The 23,291-nt window shown below is 50.9% G+C and overlaps 1 protein-coding gene across 1 annotated transcript; it reads left to right on the forward strand.

The window, feature by feature from the left end:
- Positions 1 to 4,340: 4,340 nt before the first annotated feature.
- LOC105567191 (serine/threonine-protein kinase GIN4-like) lies at positions 4,341 to 23,242 on the forward strand. The gene is made up of 7 exons (XM_012021837.1): positions 4,341 to 5,184; positions 9,928 to 10,140; positions 10,399 to 10,537; positions 16,961 to 17,087; positions 19,142 to 19,190; positions 19,283 to 19,462; positions 19,729 to 23,242. Exons 1-7 carry the CDS (start codon positions 4,895 to 4,897, stop codon positions 22,397 to 22,399), a joined length of 3,669 nt encoding a protein of 1,222 aa, XP_011877227.1. The 5' UTR covers positions 4,341 to 4,894; the 3' UTR covers positions 22,400 to 23,242.
- Positions 23,243 to 23,291: the final 49 nt, after the last annotated feature.

Here is a 23,291-nt window from a genome sequence, read left to right on the forward strand (position 1 = left end):
GGAAGACGTTCTCTGCCATCGGCCTAACTTGTCCGCGGCGCGAAAACAAATCGGCATGCGGGAGATCGATCGCGGATACTTAAAATAACCGCGAGAAAGCCGAGGTCCCTCTCGCTAAAACCCAGTGAGAAATGGCTCGTCGATCGATGTCGAAACGACGTCGAATCGGTATCGACAGATTCAAATTGATGTCGAATCAACGTCAATTTGACGGTGTCGATGTCGACTCGACCTCGTTTCGACATCGATCGACGAGTCATTTCTCACCGGGAGTCGTTCCCAATTATGTGGTCTCTAGATTTTAAGTAATTACCGTCGCGCGATTTCGTCCAAATCAACATGAGAAATCTGCAAAAAGACTATTTTGACGAGCCGCATTGAAGGGGAGGACAGTGTTCGTCGCCGAATCGTTCAAAGAGAGATCTCATTAAATTCCAGTCAAGTTTTTGCCTTCGCAATATCGGATCTCTTCTCGTTCCCGATCTTTTAAGATCGCAATTATAATACTCCCCCCCCCCCCCTTTTTTACGCGCGGTACCGCGTGGAATCTTAAGTTTCGCAAGGGGACCGTTTCGCGATACGCTCGCCAAATCCGCTTAAACCGATTTCCTCTTAAATCAATATCGCGACATTGAGGTTCCGTGAAGACGAAGGCGATCTCCGTGGGATCTCAGTCACGCGATTATCCGAGTGTCTCGTGTCCGGAGAAATAAATCGCCGGGGACCTCGGCAGCGACAAAGTGGCCAACGGCCTCCGGTTTCGCGCACGCGCGAGCGTTTCGCGTATCGCGCGCGCGTAAAAGACCCATGAGACCACCGTCTACGCAAACTTTCGCGGAATGTTCTTTGTCGGTCCTTTGTCGGAATCGACAAGTCATCGTGTCGCGCATGCGACGTGCCTCGTATCCCCAAGAGTGTACGGTGTCGCTACGTAGAAGTAGTACGTGCGAGTATCCCGGTAGCGCGGGGTGCGAGCGCGGTGACAAGCAATTAGCAGCGGCAATTAGCACCGAGCGAGAATCGCCACCGCCGGCGCGCGGATCGTGCCAAGGATGTGGGTAGAGAGCCGCTCTCGTCTATTCGCGGCTTCGAACCTACCTTCGGCGACCGGCGCGAACCAGTTCTTTTTTTTTTTCTCTTCCCTTTCTTCGCAGCGCGCCTCGATACGCGCGAATGACGCGCGCTGCCCAGCGTTTACGCCAGCAAAGATGTTCACCCTGATAATCGGGGCCTTATTCGACGCCGAGATATAAAGGATAGTTGATTCTGCCCGGCTTGAGAAAAATCCGTCTCAATTTATACGCGGATAATGGGAGAGCGGGAAAGAGGGGTGATATACCGGCGCGTTAAATAGTCGGATGTTTTATCGGGTAGTCGCCGGCGATACCGGTATCGAATTTACAAGGTGCGTACATGCATCCGGCGTATTTGCGGACAAGGCTTCGGGAGCGCTGCCTTCAGCCTTGCAACATCGCCGCGGCGAATTCCGCTGTAAACAAGCAACCGCGGATGCTCCCTTCGATCATGAGCGCCCGCAAACACTGCAGCGCGCGGGCACTTTCTCCTCGCCTTCTGTGCGTCCAGGTCCAACCTAATTAACCACTAGTCCCACGCGATACGTGGCGTTCAACTCGGCTCCACTTTTCCACGATGTTACGAAGGGAAACGGTATACTTTCGGCCGCTCTCGATGCACGGGCGACAGCCGGCCGCGCGACGACTCGACAGGTGTTTATCAAATATCTGCGGTAATTGACACGTCTCGTAACGCGTTTCCACGTTTCCGAGAAGCGACGAAAAGCCTGAAGGTGACGCGCCTCCCCTCGCGCGTTCATTAACATATCGACGCTTTTACAAGCGCGTTTATCTCTCGCGTTCGGGATAAAGAGCGTCACACGTGAAAAATCGCGGCCGGCCTCCGTTCTCCGACGGCGCCGAGATCCGCGCGCGCGCGCGTTTGTTTCTCTCATCCACAGTGGTGCGGGCGCCGCGATTCGCGAACAAGTCGGAATCCAGATATCTCTCTCTCTCCCTGTCTCGGTTGTAGCGCAGTCGAAGTAGTGCAGGACTTTTTTACTTGATTTAGTCTCAGGAATATGCTGTTGCAATGGTGTTTCAGTTATTGACAATTTTTGCGCATTGTAACACATGAAATTTACATACAAAAAATTGCCTTCTCACTCACCCGTACTTTTTATAGTAATTTCTTGCTCCCACGCTTTAGTCCCAGTCTACAATAGATGATTTAAGCCCTAAGCTTTAAGAAATTGGCCAATCACGGTCAAGTATGAGTAGAATGCGCGACTGTCATTAGTCAATTTCTTAAGGCTTAGGGCTTAAATCTCTATTGTAGACTGGGACTTGGGGGAACTGACCCAGAGCGTGTAATAAATAATGATTCTGATTCTGATTCTCGGTGGCGGTGATTTTTCTCCCGATCTTCGCGGCGTTATCGCGCGCTCGCGGGAACCCGGAGCGGATTGTTCCGGATTGTCTCGAGCGTACCCGCGGCTATCTCGACGGAACCGCCGTCGGAGAGATGCCGGCGCCAATGTGGACGCATTTTTTGTCGGTGCGCTCTCGAGAGCGCTCTCGTGACCCACCATGCGCGACGACACGGTAATTTCCAATTACCGCGCGACCGGCCCTTCGACCAACCCCCATTATTGTAACGAGAGAAGTTAAAGGTCGATCCGGTTACACGGATCTCTTCCTGAAAGTGGCAGCGCTCCTCCTCCGTGCTGCGTGACGAAGATGCGAATAAAAAGGCGGTCTCTATCCCGCGATAGCGGAGATAAACTCGGCGTTACATGTAAACCGACGTCCTTTTATCGCGAATGTCGCCCTATACGTCGGAAAGCAAAATTTCTAATGTTAAAAGGAATAGAAAGGCATCACTCGATCTCGGTTTCCGTGTAAAAACGAGTCCACTACCCCATGCAGCACAGAAAGTTAAAATAATGTTGCTGAAACGTTGCAATGTTGAATGTTGAAGTATATCTTTTCTACGTTAAATCCAAGTTAATTTTTGCACATTGATTCTTCATGTTGCTCCAACGTTTACACAATAGTAAACGAATGATTATTTTTTAATTTAATACTCAATTCCTAACAAAGTAGTCCTGAGAAGGTGAATATATCGTGACCGAGGCTGGACGACGATATGCTACTCTTCTCTTTTTTCCTCTTCTCGCTTCTCTTTCTGAACTGGATATTTCGTCCTCGTCGTCGCCGTTGCCGCCGCTACTTTTAGTTGCATTCGCGGCGCCGTTTCTGGCGGCGTAGTGGTGGTGCGATGATGACGATGGTGCTGTGGAGTATCCTCTCTGACGTAGGTGGAATCCAGTCGCGCAGCGATCGCAGCGATGTGCAGGCGCGAGTCCATTATGCATGTGCATATGTTGCGCCTCGAGGAGACAAGGGCAGGGGGGGGGGGGAGGGGAAAAAAGAATCTCTGACACGGTGAACCGCTTCCTTTCCAGGTTCCAGTGGCCGAAGTGGTCCTCTCGCGCGTAACGCGCGACCGAGGATGCTTCTTTGTGCCGGCACTTCCGTGAATCCCCATCGGGACTCGAGATATTCTTGGATTCGGTCGACTTGCGAACGCAGCTCGATAGTTTCCGACAATCGTAAGCTGCTTGGAGGAATCGGCGAAGCGAAAATATTCGCGTAGGTACAGACGCCTCAATTAACCGCTGTCCATTTCTCGAGTATCGCGAGCACCGCGAACGCAAGCTCGGGAAAAGTGGGACGTTTCGAGGACTGAGTGGGCAGTGAGACAACGCCGTTGAAAAGTGGCGTGCACGATCGGCTCTTATTCTCCACGAGTGGCCTATCGGCCGGTCGTTAGCCTGATTAAACGGGTCCTCGTCCCGAGGCACTTGAAATGTAGCGCGTAAAAGTACGATCGAGAGATTTGCTTGCAAAGCCTCACACTCGCCGGCTTGTACTCTCTATATGGAACTACTTTTGATATCCGTGCATTATACACGATATAAAATATGTGATGTTGTATGGGTACAATTTTACATATACGCGCACGCGATAATTTCATCGCGGATACCTGTACGTGCGTGCAGTCGGCGGTAAAATTGCAATCGTCAAATCACAAGGCTCGCGTCTCTTTCTCCCGCGCGAGAGGAACAATGAGTCCCGCTACTTTATTTACATACTGAAGCGCTATTTCATGTCCACCTATAATTACGAAGTCAGACGAGGAGGAGGATTTCAGGCTGACCCTGGAGGAGGAGAATCGCGGCGGGTGGACGCGGGGGGGTCGAGGGGAGGAGGCCCAGGGAGACGCGGCTCGGGGGTCTCGGTGTCGGTGTCGGTGTCGGACTCACGGCGTGCTCTCCGGCGCGCGAAGGAGGAAGAGAGCGAATCGGAGAGGAGCGCGCAGAAGGAGATTCGTGCTCTCGTTGACTCCGGCAGCGGCCAGTTCCAGACTCGGCGCTGGACCGTGAGCCACGCGCGATCTCTGTCTCTCCTCTCGCTCTTTCTCTCTTTCTCTCTCCCTCTCCTCCTCTCTTTCTGACGCGCGCGCGGCCGCAAGATGTGAAGATCGACGTCGACCGCGTCGCACAGCGAGGTAGAGCCCGTTCGCCGTCTCGATGATGGAATGACACCGCGCGCTTTGGCTCGCTCCGTGTGCGCGGCCGAACGCGGAGAGTACAGGCCGTAAGGGCGAGAGTGCGGATCGAGATCGCGGGTCCCGGCCAGCCCGACGGAGAGCTTTGGACGTCGGGGTGTACGCGGTTGGATAGACCGCTCCGAGTTTGCGAGAATCTGCGGGAGGGAGGAGAGATCGGGTGATACCGCGAGTGCGCCAGGCGTTGAAGTCTCCGTTGCGCGCGCGTTTTTACCACGCGACACCAAGTCCGCGATCCACAGCTGCCATGATCTACCAGTCGAATCATCAAGCGCCGACGATGTCGTCTATCAGGAAGACGTCGCCCGGACCGCAACGTCGTAGTTTGCAAGCGTCCCCGGTGAAATGCGCCAAGACGAAGCGGGCGAACGATCGTGCGGTCAACGAGGAGAGATGTAGAGGAAGATGCAGAGTCCAGTGGAGCGAGAAACACGTCAAGGAGGGCCTGGTACTTGTCCAGGAGGCGCAGCTGGCCAGGGTGGTCAAGACGGGACCTATCACAGAGCACTACGAGATCGACCCGAAACCGTTCGCGAGGTGAGTCGATTCGCGCTCCGTCATGTGGCTAGGAGGCGCGCAAACTAAATACAAAGTAAAACTGCGCGGTTTCACAACTCGCTGATCAAAACGTTGTACAATTATATACGCAATCGCGGTGCGTCTCTCGCGTTCTTCTCGTAGAGATCGAAGAGAGATTGACAAGAGGTCCGGAATGGCCTGTGAATTCCTGGAGGAATTTTTCGACGAAAGTCAGCCGTCCAGCTACGCGCGTTATTTACTCCCGACGATCTCGTCGCTCCCTCGTCGCGGCTCGCATCGCGTGCAACAAGCCACGCACAGTGATTAATCGCCCTCGGATGCGACGCATAATTTGTCAAAGCGTTACGCACGGTAGCGATATGCGCAACGATACGTGACGCGCGTCGCGCATTAATCATATTTATTACATCGCCGCTAATCGCCGCGCGAATTAGGCCCGTAATGACCAATCGCCGACGAGCGGTAGCGACGAGGCATCGGTAATAGGGCACCGATTGCCCAACCTGCAATTTCTCTCGCGCTAATAATTTAATTCAGAGTCGCGCGAGAACGCGCCTGTGTTGCATGGCACACGCACGCGGGCATTTACGGGCGGAGCTCGTGATTTATCCGCGCGTCGTTAGCCCGTCGTCGGGCTTACCTTTGTTTGTATAAAATTGATCGATTTAACGACTGCCGCGTGTGCGGCGGACATTTTCCGAATAATAATCCGCCGATCCACCGTCGAATTTCTTCTTTTAAATCCCGCGGAATGTAAATTGCCGATTAACGTTATCGTTAACTGTGTCAGGGCGGACGCAGGCTTTAAAGCGGGTTCGCCCAGTTGGTCGTCGCGTTTTTTTGCCGCGCACGTCGGTGTGTCTCAACGAAGCGCATAAATAAATAAATCATTAAATGTGGGATACGACGTCACAGGGCGACAGTACCGGTTTCTCCGCGGGGTGTATTGATTAATCGGGACCGATATCGATCGCACGGTTATTAACCGAAATCAATACAGTGGCTCCCTTTCGCGGAGGCGTGACGAGAGGGACGCGATCGAGCCTACTCGCGCCGACTTTAAGGCGTATCCATATTCATGCGTATGTTAATGCGTCGTTTTAATTTCTCGAACAGCATCGGCGCGCGCACTGATAACTCCACGCACGCCCCGATATCAGCTGCCGCCGCGTGATTTCCACGCAGCGCGTTTGCATCGCTAATGAAGCCGATTTACCTGTTGCTGGCGAGCACAAAGGCGTCCCTCGCATAATATACAAACAGTCGCCATATCGTTGGATCGAGTTACGGACATAATCGCGGGGCTCGCGGTGGGATCTGTGCGTGAATTCGTCGCGATTTTATCTTACGCGTTGGCCGTACGACTTTCTCTCTCTCTCTCTCTCTCTCTCTTCATCTCCGTTCCTCTCCACGTGTAATTTAATAGTAAAAATAAAAATTCGCATCCCCCCGTCGATTGTCAACGACTCGAAACAGAGATTCGGGGATTAATGTTCATTTCTACACTGAGAAAAATTTTCATCGGACAAACCAATTCAATAGTCAATAAAACCATATCTCTTATTGTACTCATTATTTGCGATTTTGTTTCATTTTACATATTATTATTGTACACATTTTGGTTGTCTATTAATTTAATTTGTATCTTCGAGAAGCCTGCAATTCCGATTATCGGTTTGTTCCTTTTAGAATGTGCTCGAGAGGGACCTAAACCTTCGGTCGAAACGTCGCGCTGTATATTTCTTTAATTTTATTTTATTAAACACGTGCCAGTTAGGGTCGGCTAAACTTATTCATTGTTATTTATTACTGGCGGTCTAAAGAGATTATTATGTTTCAATTAAATAGCGTTTCCGATGGTTAGTTTTTCCGATTAAATTATCGATACGTCCGATGGAATTTACCCGATGAAATGCAGTTACCGATGAAATTTGATCGAAAAACCGATTATATTTTTCACCGGATATACAATTTAATTGGATATACCGTTATTATGTAATTGGATTGTCCGATTATATTTAATCGGACATTTTTCTCAGTGTACCAATGTAGATTAACTTTTCATCTCTCTAGCTCCAAGGACTAGAAAAAGATAAGAAGTCAAACCGAGATTTAAGATTAATCTGCCATCGAGTGGAAATGAACATAAGACGTTTTTATACTGCACGACACCCGTGTTTACACGTGGCCGAAACGAAAAGCAAAATCCCGCCAGGGGCGATAGATTTTCATAAATTATTCAGCCGCGCCTCCGTCCGCTCGTCTTTCAGTACTTCCCGATCGCCGTCATTACGGCGGTCGATCGCTAAAATCCAATTTTCTATGATTACTGCCCGTGCCGATCTTTAATAATAGCGAGTACTTTAATCGTCGTGCTGTATACCAGCGGGTATTATCCCGGCGGCGCGTGTCCCACCGATTCCACGCGCTCCGTCCGTGTATGCGCGTGTGCGCGTTCCTTGATACCCGCCCCGTGCCCCGCGATAATTACTTTTGGAAACGAGCCTTGAGCCCCGCGGTAAAAGGGCAGGAAAAGTCGCGCCGCGTATCGCCCCCACCGTCCGGCGTCGTTTCCTTTGTCCCGGATCCCGGGAGGGGTGGAAAAATTCAGGGTACGCCGGCGCGCCTTAAAATTGAAATCGATTAAAGTTAATTGCGCGGCGCGCATTATCAGATGCTCGTTATTCTTATCTTCCGCGGCCGCGGAAGGACGCGGCGGATATCGCCGCGGCGATGAGTCGCCGATTCGCACGCGAGGCACGTTTCACGCGGCGATTCGCGCGACTCCGCACTTCCGGCTCCTGATTCCGAACCCTAAGATTACTCTCCTCCGATTTAAATTAATCGATTACATATTAAAGAATGTACTCTCTAAAAGTGAATCGGTGGATTATCCCCCCTGGCATCCTTCATTGCTCGAATACTTTTCTCCCCGTGACGTTGCTCCTCTCTTCCCTCCACTCGTCGCATTCTTCTACTAGGCAGCTCCGAAGTTCGCCGAAAACCAGCTTCCACGGGACTTTCAGCGATCGCCGATTCGTCGCGCAGAAATATGAAATCGGTGAACATTCACCGAAAACAGTAAATATCTACCGATTCACACCCGAGTCAAAATTTTGGTACTATTTTGACACTTTTAAGGATAATTTACGCCTACATAGACCAGCAATAACCTACTTTGATGACATTGTATTTTTTTACTCCTCCCTTGAATCTTTATTCTAAAAATTTACTTTCCTAAAAGGTTCTACTTTAATGCTAAATTGGCGAAAGTAGAAACTTCCGACACTATCAGTTTTTAAGTACGAGTCAATTTTGTACTTGCAGTTCGACCTCTTTTACTGTCTTAGGTCCTACTATGTAATAGAATTAACATAGGGCCAACACACCTCTACTTATAACTGTCCCGAGTCGAAACGTTGTTTAGCTTTAAGCTTACAATTAGCTCAATTCGTTCTTTGCCTCTTTCTAAAGTTTAAAGTTAAGCGACGTTGGTGAAACCGGGCCTAAGTCGTCTTACTGAAGCCCTGCCCACCTCTGACAACGGCATTATCAAAAACATTAGCAAAATAATGCAAGGTCCGGAAAAGCAAAACGCAAAAGATGCCAAAAAAGTAACATCAAAATGTCACACCTCTAGTTATAAGTGTAACACCGAATAATTCTTAGAACTGCGACAATGCACCGATTGACGTTTAGCGAGTAGAAGACACTCGTATACACGAGTCCCGTAAAGAATTCGCGCCCGTCATTGTTAAACGGATGAAAAATGGAACATCGGGATATTAATGATGTCAATGTAGAAAGTTAATGGTACAGTCTATGATTTTCTCTTGTGGACGGACTCACCGCTGTTTATGTAACACACTCTCCCGTGGATAAAGGCGCTCGGCTCGCTTGAATACGGGTGAAAACGTGAGGTGCGCATTACGAGCACAGCCTTGCCAGGCGCCGCGGTGTCGACCTTGCCGGAATCCTCGACGGCGAGATTCTTTAGCGCGGCGAGGAGCGCGAAATAATAAGGATCATTCTCCGCGAAACGTTAGACGGCGAATAGAACTTGGCCAAAGTGGAGGGACCGGCGAGCGAAATCGTCGCGAGGCGGAAGCCGAAGATGAGACGGCAAGATGAAGTTGCCGCGACGAGGTGAAAAATAAAATTGACCGGGTTCCGTGGAAGACGCGCTTTCCGCGCGACGAATCGGCGCGATCGCCCGAGAGTCCCGCGGAAGCTGGTTTTCGGCGAGCTTCGGAGCCGCGGGGAGAAGAATGCGACGAGTGGAGGGAAGAGAGGAGCAACGTCACGGAGAGAAAAGTATTCGAGCAATGAAGGATGCCAGGGGAGGGCGGAGATAGCGTTCGGGCCATCGACTTGTTTTTCAAGGACGAAATGAATTCAGCGTGAAAACGCAAAGTCAATCGGTGTTAAAAGTCGAAGCGGCATCGGAGCATCCGATCGAACGAGCGGCGGACAATTGGAAATATAAACCGTGCCCCGTCACTCTCCATCATTTTACGTTACGCTTCATTTTATTCTCGCGCGTGCGCGCGCACTTTCGTATCTTATACAATTTATCTCCGGTGATTTTTCACGATGGCCCGAGATTAAAATACACGGAGTATCGCGGGACTACGTCTCGCCCGGGGGGAGGGGGAGGGGGAGGGGGTCTACATCCTTCTTCGTTCTTTTCTCCTCGCGAAATCGTATGAGTGTTAACAAAGGATTTGTTAAACTCAACAGCGGTCAGTGGGCGAGAGTCTACCGCTGCAGGTCGCGTTCGACCGGCATACTTTACGCGGCCAAGTACTCGTCCAGGATCCGATTCAACGCCGATTGCAGCGCGGAACTGAGGCACGAGATCGCCCTGCTGTCTCTGTGCTCGCAATCGCCGCGCGTCGTCAGGCTGCACGATGTCTACGAGACGCCGAAGGAAATCATCTTAGTCATGGAATAGTAAGTTCCCGCATTCTTTTACTCCTTCTTTCCTATCAAATTAAATATCGCGCTTTGAACAGAGGAAAGCCCCCTATTGTGAGACAAGCTCTCAATAGGAGATGAGCAGGGTTTTTGCCAAGTTAACAGGCTATTTGTTACTTTCTTATATTTTTCACAAACGATCGCTCGTTAGCGACGTGACCTAATCGCTCTAAGCATCATCCATCTCCGTTTACTGTTGTATATTACCCCGTGAAACGACGATCTCTTTCTCAGCGCACCCGGAGGCGATCTGCAGACGCTCATCGACGGCGATTTGGTGCCCCTCGAAGGTGACGTTGTACACTTTGTGCGGCAGCTAGTGGAAGGACTCGCCTACCTCCACGAGAGAAATATCGCCCATTTGGACATCAAGGTAAGTTCGGCCCATAAAAGGCCGATGCGAACTTGTCACGCTTCTCTCGCGTATCCGGATCCCGGAACCCACTGTGCCGCCAGAAATTTCCAACTGTTTTCACCGCGCTCGCACACGACGAGGTGGAAGCACGAGGACGACGTTGGAGAGTTTCACGACTGACACGATCCGACTCGCCATTGTCGAATCGTGTTCCACCTGATATAAAATGCCGTCGGCCATTATACGTGTCTGATATATTTCAACACGTGATTAAGTGATCGAACGAGCTCGGACAATCATCGAGCGACAGGTCTCCGTTCCGTAAAAACAATATAATGCGGCTTCGGCGGAGGACAGTTTTTTTTTTTTGCGATCGGTTGCGCTATTGACCGTGTGGGATGATGAACGATAAGCTCTTGGAAACAAATTGGAATTGCCATTTATGGCGCGCACAGGCAAAGATACACACGTGCGCGCGATCGATGTTTGATCATAGGGGCTCCTCGACCACTCAACGAGAGGAAAGAAGAAAACAAATCGTCGCAAATGGAATCGAATGCACGGGCCAGCTCCGCCTCGTTTCGATTTATCGCGAGGGCAGCGGGTCGTTTCGACATCCACGGAAATCGCACTCGCTTTTACGTACGGACGCTCTGTGGAGAAATAAAAAAGAAAAAAGGGACGCCGCGTCGTGTTTGCGACGAACGAGGATGGAAAACGGACGAGTCGGCCGGACTTTCGAAACTTGAGACACCTTAGCGCGCGAGCGATGTTTCTCTCTCCTCCAAGTCGACGGTGTGGATTTCGTTCGCCGTTCATCAGCGAAAAGGAGCCCGCGTGCCAGACGCGCCGCACTTTCAGCATAACGTTTTTCTCGTCGACGAATTATTCTGGGACCCTTCTTAGTCAGCGCTTCGAAAATCGGGCAGCGTCTCGAGCCCCGTCGGGACGAATGAATTGTCCATTGAACGACGGCTCGTTTCGAGCTCGCCTTATTCTTCAAAGCCGTTCTTTTTTTCTTCTTACCGAGTGTCTGGACCTCGTGCAGCGAACGTCTCGGACTGTCTCACTTCTGCGACGTTTTTCTTTTTCTTCGGCCATAAAATTCTTCAACGGTGTTAATAAAGCGCAGACGCACCGTCGATGACATCTACACGCGAAGAGGTCTTTAATCTCAATAATATATACTATAGTTTTATCACCGCGATCCTTTGCTGTACGCGCGCTGCGTAAAAATGTCGGCGGCTTAGAAGTCTGGGAGAACGACGCGATCAGGTCTCGCCTTTGACGCGTTCGGGCCAGAAGCTTTTACCCGGCGATATTTTGATATCCCGTTCTCTCTTCGCGCCGTGTAGTATTCTTTCTTATCAGTTTCCATTAGAGTTGGCATCATTGCCGTTTCTTTCGATGAATTAAGAGGTGCGTTAAAAGTATATCTCACTTTGTTCGGACAACTCGTACATACGTACAGTTTATCTCGTCGTTGACTCATTAATCAAAGAACGCGCCGATCGGCACCGGAGCCGGATTAGCGTTGCGAGGTGAACGTGTACCAGGTTGTAAACTCGCGTGGATATTCGCGGGAAAAAATGAGCCGACGACGACAACAACACGCTAGGAGATGCAGATGCGGCTACGCGCAGTAAAGTGCATTTTGATCCGAGGTCGTCGGAGCCGCTGGTTACGGATGGGAAGATCCCTCTTCGTTATCCTCGCGGAAATAGCTCGCGAAGGAGAGAGAAAGAGGTCGTCGAGCCTTCGAGCAACGCGAACGGCATCCTCGGTAGCGGGATACCCGGCCATCGTTCGCCAACGTCCGCCTCGCGCTTTTTATTCGCGACCCTCGCGCGCGAGTTAAGGTCAATTCGCGTCACGTCGGGCCGAGAGTTCGATTACTGCCGTGCGAAACAAAGAGTCCCGGCCGATCCCTGGTCGATCGGCGCGATTACTCTTGAGAAGCGCAATTAATCGCGCGAATCGCGTTATGGGGTCGATTGGTGTTTACCGCGCGGAGGGTTTGACGCAATAAATTAACTTTGACCTACTACGAGCCGCTCGTTGCTCAAGTTCCCGACGAATGGACACCACCTGATTTATTTCGTAAGCGCTGTGTGACGGAGCGTACGTACGTACGCGCCGTTGCGTACGACGTGAACATTATTCCCGCGCTCCATAAACACGCCGCTGCCGTATTTGGCGGTGCGGCATATATAGCATATATGTACGTGAGAAAAGGGAGAGAGAGAGGGGGGGGGGGGTCCGCGTGCTGGCGCGTGAACCCTCAACGAGCGCGATTTCCTTGGATTCCACTTGCGAGCCGCAGTCGGGAGAAATGGGGAGTGCTGAGAGATTTCGCCGCGTCGAAACGTCCACGTGAAACACGCTTCGCGGAGAGCCCGCGCGAAGAGAAAGAGACATAGAGAGAGAGAGAGAGAGAGAGAGAGAGAGAGAGAGAGAGAGAGAGAGAGAGAGAAAGACGGAACGGAACAGATGATTGGACTCTGGTCCCGGTCTCGGTCTCGGATCGGATCGTCGCGGGATGCTGCCCGAGTCCGATACCGCCCACACCGTGGTGTCCGCGGGAGCGCGCCGCAGATGAGATATCGCGCCGAGCGAGAGATCGCGAGAGAGCACGCGACGCGGAGGAGAGCGGAAAAAAGCCGAGGAGAAGAGAAAACGAAACGCGCGGCGCCGCTTCTAGTCGTTGCAGCGAACGACGACCACGCCCTGCTCCTTCGCCGGTTGTGCACGCACTCTCGGTGAATCACCACCTGGTTTTCTACCTCCTCCGTAGGGTTTCTGCGTCTGGCCTGCCATAACCGGAGCAACTCCCGGCAACCCGAGAGTTCCCGCGAGGGGGAGATCAACGCGGCGCGACCGGGGGACCGGGTATTCGGACTCGAGCACCGAGAGGTAGCCTTAAGGCTTGCGTCCACGATGCTAGAACTTGGTCCAAGTTCTAATTCCGTGAAATGTGTAGCCAGTCTACTTGCAGCTGTTTCCATAAAAGCTGCACCGGCTATGCATTTCTCGAAACTAGCACTTGGACCAAGTCCTAGCATCGCGGACACGGGCCTTCACGACCGCAGAGCCTTATGTCCACGATCCAGGAACCGTGTCCAAGTTCTGGTTCCGAGAAATGTGTAGCCAGTCGACTCGCAGCTATTCCGTAAAAGCTTTTCACGGAACACGAAACGCATTTCTCGGATCTAGAGCTTGGGGCACGGTTCTTGGATCGTGGACACAAGATTTAACACCTGGCGGTGCACGATTTTACGTCCGAGACGTATTACCACAGGCCTTTCCACCGGTTTGGCCCAGGGGCAATTTACTTTTTTCCACATAGAACAAACAGCTTCGATCGAACGATCCGACGACTTTGACGTATTCGCCCGAGCCCACGCGCTCGTTTGGACAACGCGAAAGGATTTCGTCTTTTCGATCCGTGTGGGACTGCCGATCGTAACCTTCTGGAGGACTGATCATCCGATATTTACCAATGTCATAACGCCGAAAGAAATTGATTAACAGAACCGCCCGAGGCGGTCGTTGAGATCAGGCTCCGTGTCCGGTTCGTCGAATTTGCAATTTGCGAAATTTGTATGCGACTCATTAAAAAGTCGAGATACTAAGGCACAGTTTTAACTCGCATACATTCGGATTTTTACGTTATTAGTATCACTCGAACGTTTTCACGAATCGTATCTCAAAACTGAATAATCGTTCAATTCCAATCAGAATCGAGCCACGAAGAAAATCCCTCGTACGGGCTCGGCATCCAAATGTTTGATTAGCGTTTCTGGGGAATGGAGCACGTTGCGTCGATCGCGCTTCCTATTTCGTCGAGTAAGTCGGATTCGCGTGCAACGAGAACGCGGCGCGGTCGAGCTCTCGAACGCGTCATCCGATCTCTCTCCGAGTTCGCAACGGCAGGCCAGCCTGAACGAGAACTACTTAGGCACTCTCGGCCTAATCGACACACAGTCGTTTTCACGGAAAAACGCGAGACGAATAAATCTCTCGAAAAAGGCCACGAGCAGAGCGAGAGCGGTCGGCGGACGAAGATGGGCGGCGTTGCTCGACGTTTTGATTCGCGAGCGCGATTGCGAGCCGCGCATTATTCTTTATAGTCTTCCCACTAGTGTGGCCTGTGCATGTCATTCGCGTAGCACGCGTCCGCGAGCTTCTGCGCGATATTATTGCGCCCGTAAAGCCGACGGACGCGCGGAGAGCACGGCTGCGTAATATTCCCGCCGCGTAATGGCCCCCGCCGAGGGAATTACGTATCTCCGAGGGCCGGCGAGATTTATTTTTACGTCTTTTGTCATTATTTATTAGTCGCGTGCGCGCGCGGCCGAGAGAAACTTTGAATATTCAGCCGCGCGCGCGCCTACGTGAAAATACCCAAGGCTCCTCCCGCTAAAGCGACGATGATCAGCTGAAGCTGAGACCGAGCTGTGCGCTCGAAGACCGACGAGGCTCGAAAAAGGGCCCGTCCTCTGTCGCCGTTGCGTCTTCGGATAAGCTGGACGCTATAATGTGCACGCTCCTATTTGCCGTGAGGAAGAAAGAAAACGATATCTTTTTATCATCGCCACCTACGGACGGTCGGTTACCGCTTTATCGCGTCTTGCTCAATCGAGTTGTTGCTCCACGTTTAGTTGCATACGCGCGTTACACGCTCGACGCTCGTTCGACCGAACGATCCCTGCCGGCTGGCGAAAGTCGCGATTCTGGTCGATATGTAGAATTATATAGAATATGTCAAATCGGCGCGCGAGATCGTTGCGGTCTAGATTATGTCAGCAATTATAATAACGCAGCCTTCGGTAGTCAGCGACCTTCGTTACACGCCGCTTACACTACTGACGATTTATGGTAATTGGATTGTCGGCGTGTCTTTGAATCCACGGCGATCCGCCGCAAATCGTTAGCGCGGTGGTTCGCGTGCTCCTTACCCTTCGCGTCCGATACATTTTCATAAATTATCCCGGGATAATATCGGCGCCGGTCCTGGGCCGATGTCCCTCGCGACTAATTATTTCCCTCGTCCGGAAATCGATCGTCGCGACCACGCGGCCACGAGTCGGCATAAATACAGCTCGACTCGGCCGTAGCCGGCATCGAGATAACATTTATATCGGCAGACAAACGCCACTATTCACCCAGGTCGTCGCAAAAACGACGCATCGAAGACGGCGCGCCGCGTTCCGTCGAGCCTCGCACTGCGCTCATTGAACTCTCCGCAGTTTCTCTTTGTCGCGAGGTATACCGAGGTCGTTCCCGAAGCGAGCGCAGGGAATTCAAAGTAAAGGGACGGCCGCCGGATGCGGAAGGGCACAACGATGCAGCCCCGTGCGCGCCTCAGAGGCGGAATCGTCGGTGCATTGCGGTCGTGGCGTTGCGATTCCGCAATCTAAACGACGCGCGTACACCGAAATTCCATTCGCCGGCGGAACCGGCAACGATACCGGCCGCGCTGTAACGCGATACAGAAATTCGCTTCCTCACGCCGTTAATATTCGCGCGCCCTTATCTGCACGGGCACGCGGAAGCGACGCCGATCGCATCCCTTTGGTTACGGCCGCAATAAAACGGGCGACGGACAGTGCTGCAGGCTCTTCCGAGATACGAACGCGACTCCGGCAAAACTATCTGCTTCGCGAGATAAAATCGTACGAGGCGATTTAATCGCGCGGATTGCACGATGGAGCGGTTAACAATTTAGTTTCTGTCTGAAGCCAAGCCGAGATCAGCTCCATAAAACAGAAAGAAAATTAACAAAGTTGTGTTAATAGACCAATCAGAGCTCAGATTAAAATTGAGAAAAGAGTGAGAACGAGTGTCCACAGGCAAACGGCCCCATTCTTTTCGCATTCGATTTTGATCGCAAAGTAGGTGCCAAACGAAAGGTCTCGTCGAGCTGATTACAGATACGTCAGTCTCAGAGTGTACCTATTTAACGTTCCAGAGATATCGGGCTCCGAAGAATGGGCGTTACGAATGCTTTTGGCCGAACCTATTGGCTAGATTGTAGAAAATAAAAGAGCCCCAGATAATAATTCACTTAATCCGCCTCAAACTTACTTAGGTTCATAGTAAGTGCAGGACGATGTCATTAGCATCGACCATTGGGAAACCTTTTTAGTCGACTCCAACTCGGTTTTGAAATTTTTGGAGCCCGATATCTCTGGAACGTTAAATAGGTACACTCTGAGACGTGTCTGCGATCGTCTTGACGAGACCTTTCGTTTGGCGCCTACTTTGTGACCAACATCGAACGCGAAAAAAATGGGGCCGATCTTGTTCTCACTCTTTATAAAAAGTGCCGAGGAAGTTTGGCTTCGAAGAGGCTTGATTCTCAGACCGCTAGCCCGCTTTTCCAACTACGCCGTGCAGGGCTAATTGTGTCGAGATCTTTTTTCCTTGATTATTTTGCAGCCTCAAAATCTGGTCATGATGGGCCCCTTCCCAGACTGCGACGTTAAGCTGTGCGACTTCGAGATCTCGAGAGTGATCCTCGAAGGCACCGAGGTCCGGGAGATTCTTGGCACGCCGGATTACGTTGGTGAGTGACCGGTCTTCTAAAAGTCGCTCCGTATACTTAGTACTTGTTGTTTTTATTTATATGCATATCGACGGCCCGGTTTTTCATTTTCTGATTAGCAGTTAACCAGAAAGACCAGGCCTAAATGATACTCATAGGCCCGTATTCTGAATCCTCTTTTATCGATAAAAGCGCCTCTAAAAGTGGCTTGTAGCCAACCAGAAGACTTATTAGCCACTTTTAGAGGCACTCTTATTGATAAAAGAGGGCCCAGAAAAATTTTAGTACGAACAAATACATCTTGAAGACTAATTCAAGCTTTAATTTGAATATCTGAGGATGCTCTACTTAAAAAAAAAGAAGTTAACGTTAAAGTGAATATTATACATTAAAAAAATTAATTACACAAACATGAAAGTAAATAAAAATAATACAGACATATAATAAGGGGAAGATATTTTCATATGCGAAGGTATATGTTTAACAAGATTGAAAAATATCTATCAAGGGGAGAAAAAAAGTTTTAATAGCAGGACAGCCTTTCGCTATGTGGCTACTCTAGAAGAACGAAATGTTCCGATTTCCTATCGCGTATTAATGTGATTTACGATTTCGAAAGTTTAACGCGTTTCATAAATCTCTTTCGAGCACGCAACAATTCAGAGCACGCCCGTTCGGGAGATCGCCGAGAGATCGGCGCCGATAACGGCTTGACAAACTCCCTTAATCAAGAACGCAAAAATATAAATTGCCGTATTATGGCTGTCGAGAGATAGCGTGCACCGGGTATTACTCGGTGCCAAGGAGTCACCGTGAAACGTCATTTCGGAGGGGAACTCGTCCAGGTGGTACGTCCGCGCTCTTTGCTCTTTGCCGCGCGGCTTAATTGCTACCGATCATTATCTGGGTCCGCTAATTGACGATCACCGTGGCGAGATCGCAAATATAATCGATATTAATTGACACGTTAGCCTCATTGCGAGTCCGCGGAGACGCACGCCCTTAATAAAGCCCGGGGATAAGGAAGGGGGGAAGGGGAGGGGGCGTTACGCACACGCACACGCGGTGACGGCCCCCCCCCCCTCGATCCCCCCCTGCTGTAATTGACGTCGGTCTCTTCAAATCGTGCCGTTTCCAGGCAAGGTAATCGACGCGTCGTGGCCTTTACGTCGCCGAACGAAGTAAATAACAAAGTCGGACGGGCCGGGTGAATTAACGTTCCTCCTTTGTGCGATCTTTTCCTTTCTTCTCTCTCCTTCGCTCCCTTTATCTCTGTCCCTCCCGCGCGAAAATTGAGATCTCGCGCGAACAATGCTTCCTCGTCGGGCTCGTCGTAAGCCCAAATATGATTTGCAATTTAAAGCGACGCCGGTTCCCTTCGGGCTCGCCGAAAATTATTTACCGATTAATCATCGCCGGTGTCGGCTTCAATCGGTCTCGCCCGCCCACTTATCTCATTTTCTCATTCGCTGTAACAGCGAAATGTCAAGCGGCGAGGTGTCGGAGGTGGTTACCGTTACGCCCGTTAAGACAGGATGCTCCAAATCCGTCTGCTTAACAGGCAGAACCGGCGGACTACCCGCCGCGCGATTTTAATTGATGCGTGTCGCCACCGCGCACGATCGCATACCGTCTACGAAATAATAGGATCAGAGAGGTCGGCGTTGTGGGCAGTTTAAGATCGTATCGTCGGCCGAGGCAATCCGGTCTGGCGGTGATAGACCGGACCAGTCATTGCAATCGTATCTCCTCGCGCTAAACTTTTACGGGGGCTTCACGTATACAGCCAGATCGGGGCTGTAATGACGATCTTGGGCGACGAGAGCGGAGACTCCAACGCGTAGAAACATCTTCGCAGCATCATCCCGAACCTGTCCCGCGTCTCCGCGCATCAGCCCACGATTTTCATACGTAAATAAAAATGACGTTTGCGAATCCGAAGTGACGTCACGTGCGAGGTCACTGGACACGAAATAAGTGGACGTGCGGAGGAGAGACCTCGGCCACGTGAGACCGCTGAATGCTATTGTGCGTACATTTCCATATATTCAATCGTGTTTACATTTCTCTTTCAGCGCCTGAAATACTGCATTACGAGCCGATCACGCTGGCAGCCGATATGTGGTAAGGCCAAACGTCGAGTGTTTCGTTACCCTTTCTGTGCGGACGCATCGGATCGGGTTTTCTCCGTCTACGAAAAATGTCCTCTCTTCCAGGTCGCTCGGTGTCACAACCTACGTACTGCTGACGGGCTTCTCGCCCTTCGGCGGCGAGACCGATCAGGAGACCTTCCAGAATATATCCTTAGGAGAGGTGGACTATCCCGAAGAGCTCTTCGAGGATGTCTCGGCGCAGGCGAAGGACTTCGTCGCAAAGCTTTTGGTGCTAGACCCAAGGTATGATAATCGTAGGGACGACTGGCAGTGAGCGCTCGAGTCCTCTTTTCGAATGTTTTCAAACAACAGCTCTCGAATATTATTAAAAACTCGGGTATCACAAAAAATTCTGATGACTTCTAGGAGTTCGGAATATCTTGAACCTGAAGAGGTTGATCGTCGTACACTGATTCGATATGTTCTCGAGTCCATCAGCGTACGACTCGCGCTTAGGTTTTTTCAAAGAAATTAAGGTGTGAATTTTATTTCCGTTTTTATTCCCCAAGTGCACGGATGACCGCGAAGCAATGCCTGCGCCACGACTGGTTACGCGGCGCCCCAACGCAAGCGTCACCGCATCTGCGAAGGTACTTGTCCAAGTCGCGGGAGGTTCTTCTGGAGCGCGTGGTCAGTCGTGAGAACCTGAGGAGGGCCGCGCTGATGAGCCAGACGACCAGCCAGGCGAGTCTCTGCCAAGGGGACGTCCAAAGCGATCAGAACTATCAGCAGCACCGTCAACAGGGCTTACAGGATTGCATGCTCAGTCAAAGCGAAATGTGCTTGAGCCATCGCCTGACTGGAAGTCGCTCGAGTTTGGTGGGTAGCGAGGGATTCGCCAGCTCGGCGGATTCTCAGGCCAGCCTGAACTCCTCCAGAACCAGCCTGAGCTGCGCGAGCCAGAGCTGTCTGCTGAATCAAGAACAGACGCAGGGACTGCTGAGTAAAGCTCAGAGCCGATCTCAGGCTAATCTGAATCAGGGCCCGAGCCGCGGTATACTGTCGAGAATACGCAGTCTGAATCACGTTCAGTCTCAGGCGTGTCTACTGAACGGATCTTCGGCGATCGGTTGCGAGCGTGCCGGTGCCGTCGCTACGATGAACCCTGTAATCAGCAAGTCCCGCGAGAAACTGTACGGTTTGAGGTCTTTGTCAAAGTCCCAGGGTGTCCTGGATATCTACAGAAGTCTGGAATGCCTGAAGCGGCGAAGAAAGAGCTACCAGCGCGCGAGGACCGAGGACATGTTGCCGATTTTCAAGCAACTCGGCGCCGAGATCGCGTCCTCCAGACTCACACCCTCGGCCAGCGACGACCGTCTGGTCGTTGACGTAAAATCGGAGGTCGATTTAACATCCTGTAAGATCGATCGGAAGTTTGAGCAACATGTGCAAACTGCTTCGTCGAGAGACGCGAAGACACCAAGCGAGTTTAACAGCGGCGATCGGAGTCACTCGTGCGTCGAGTTGAATAATGATTCGCAACGCACGGCGAAGAACGCGGAGTCGCAGACCCCGAAGAAGCTCGCCTCGGAATCCGAGGAGAATCTAGATTCCCTCAAGTCCGTCGAGTCGGACACCCTGACGGAGGATTCCGACGAGATGCCGTTGTGCCGTAACGCGGCGCCCGCCAACGTGGACAAACGTCCCTGCGAACGTCAACATTCCGACGTGTCCAGCCGTTCCAACAACTCCGACGACAAGGAAGACCGCTCGACGGAATCGGAGAACGAGGAGCCCAAGTACACGGTGGCGCAGTTGGTCTCCGCCTTCAACAAGCACCAGGAAGTCGCCTCGAAGACGAGTCTGAGAGCAATCATGTCCGAGAAGCGGATCAACGAAATGACATTCCCGACCGGCACGAAGGCGTTGCGTCTCTTTATCCCGGACATTAACATCACCGAAAGTAAGATCGTCAGGCGAAAAACGAGCTACAAGCCGCGAAAGAATTGGGAGGAGCTCAGGAAGCGCAACGAGAAGAACGAGGGCGTCTTGAAGAGCCTCGATAACGATTCCGGCAACGAGGATGACGACAACGAAGACGAGACTCGAGACAGCACACAGAACGATCTCACGACGGACGAAAGGGATTGCTCAAGGAATACCGAGGAAAGTGTTATCGATATTTCGCAGGGCTTAATAACTCAGGAGGAAGACACGAGTTTATCCTTGGACGGATGGTCGCTCTTGCGACCTGAGGAGAGCAATGGCCAGAGTATCTTCGTCGACAACGCGGGCACTCAGAACAGCCTCGACACTACGATAGACGAGAAATACAAGCAATGCGTGAAAGGTGCTATGTCCGGTAAGATGGAAACGCAGATGGAGGATAAAAATGTAGAGAAATATCCAAAGCCACGAGAGGTGCAGCCGAAGATTACCGTTTCGTTACGTCAGAAGGAGAGATTACCTAATTATATATATCCGGACATAACGATCGCGGCCAAAGACGACAATCGCGAGGCCTCTAAAAAGACTGTCGTCGCGTCTAATGGAAAACCCGGGCCTAGAGTACCCAAGTTCGATCGTACCAAACCGAGTTTTGGTGCTGACTCCGCGAACGTAAATCTCAAGGATATTCTGCAGCGGGTGGACAATTCCCAAAGTACTTCCAAAGAAAATCTAGAAAATCTGAGGAAAAGGACATCGATCGCAAAAATTATTTTAAACGACAATCTCGTTCATGACAATCAAGACAGTGGTCTCGGCGGTTGCAGGATGAATTCTCGCGCAAAGAGTGAACCGCCCTCGAACGAGGATAATCAGTCGGAGGACCGAATGAAGCTGACGGTACCGCCGTCTTTCATCCGGTCCTCCTCTTTGTCCAGCGACAGCAGCTGCCCCACGCCGTCCAGCGTGCAATCTGACGTAAACGTATCGTGGGAGGATGTCCAGGTCGCCACGGGCTCTAGCACGTCTCTAGAAAAGGAGGACGTTTGCAGGGTCGCGAAGAAGAGCGACGTCCAGCGAACGTGCAGCGAGGGAAGAAACAGGCAGTGCGCGGAGGACCGGAGAGTCTGGGGGCGGATCTGCATCGGCTCCTACACCAGGGCCATGGAGAAGTTTAGCGGCAAAAATATAGACGCCGCGAAGAAATCGCTGGGTTCAACGATCCTCGCGCAACAGGCAGAGAAGACTAGGAGAAAGAGCAGCCCCGCGATGCCGCAATGTATAAATCCTTAAGAATCTTAATCTTTAGACGACCGCAATCTAAAGTATATACGTTGCAATACAATTTGGATGAGAGACCCGAGGTCATAAATATATATCCACTTAATGTTCCTGAAGGAATAGCGAATGCTAAGACTGGAGTCGACGCGATGCGAATTGCAGTAACGCGAAAATCGAAGTGAGGAGAAGATCGATACTATTTTTTTTTTCACGTCTTCACAAGGCAAGGGAGAGATAATCTCTCGCGGCCTTGGCAGATGACCGTGAATGCGAACCTTGAGCGATTCATGGGCACTAGGAACTCCGTTGCAGTGCCACGCGCCGACATCTCCGATCGAAGCGTATCGACGCGGCTTAATGACACGGAGACACGTGTCAGCGATTTTACTGACCGTCATTAACGTCCCACTCGATTGTGTCACGCACATGATCAGTGGCTCCAGCGTCATCCCTTTGGCTTAATTACCATATTAAGGGAATACTTATTCTTGTTCACGCGCGTGCACACCGCCCAGGATGGTGTCAATGAGGATGGTGAATATAATTTTAGGAAAACAAGGGCATAGTGGATGAAGTAGAATGTAGTTTGAATTTCTGGCATATATCGTCTCAGTTACGCCATACTACGTTTTCTAAAAAAAAAAAAAAAAATTCATAAACTATTCTTAAATTTTTTTGCGCAAGATCTCTAACAACCTTTGGAAGTTGCACAGTTTTGATATTTTTTTAATACATATAGGGATCAGATTACTTTTCTCTTTTCTTTTTCAACAAGTACTGTACGTATTGTATTTTTCATACATGTGTAACCCATTAATAAACTGAGACTAAAAAAATAAACACCGTTCTCTTTAACGGCGTAATTATCAGAAAGATAGCCACGATCACTTTTGTAAGACGTAAT

The sequence above is a fragment of the Vollenhovia emeryi genome, unplaced genomic scaffold (genome assembly GCF_000949405.1).
Source record: "Vollenhovia emeryi isolate VEMERY1.0 unplaced genomic scaffold, V.emery_V1.0 DF939140.1, whole genome shotgun sequence".
Lineage (NCBI taxonomy): Eukaryota > Metazoa > Arthropoda > Insecta > Hymenoptera > Formicidae > Vollenhovia > Vollenhovia emeryi.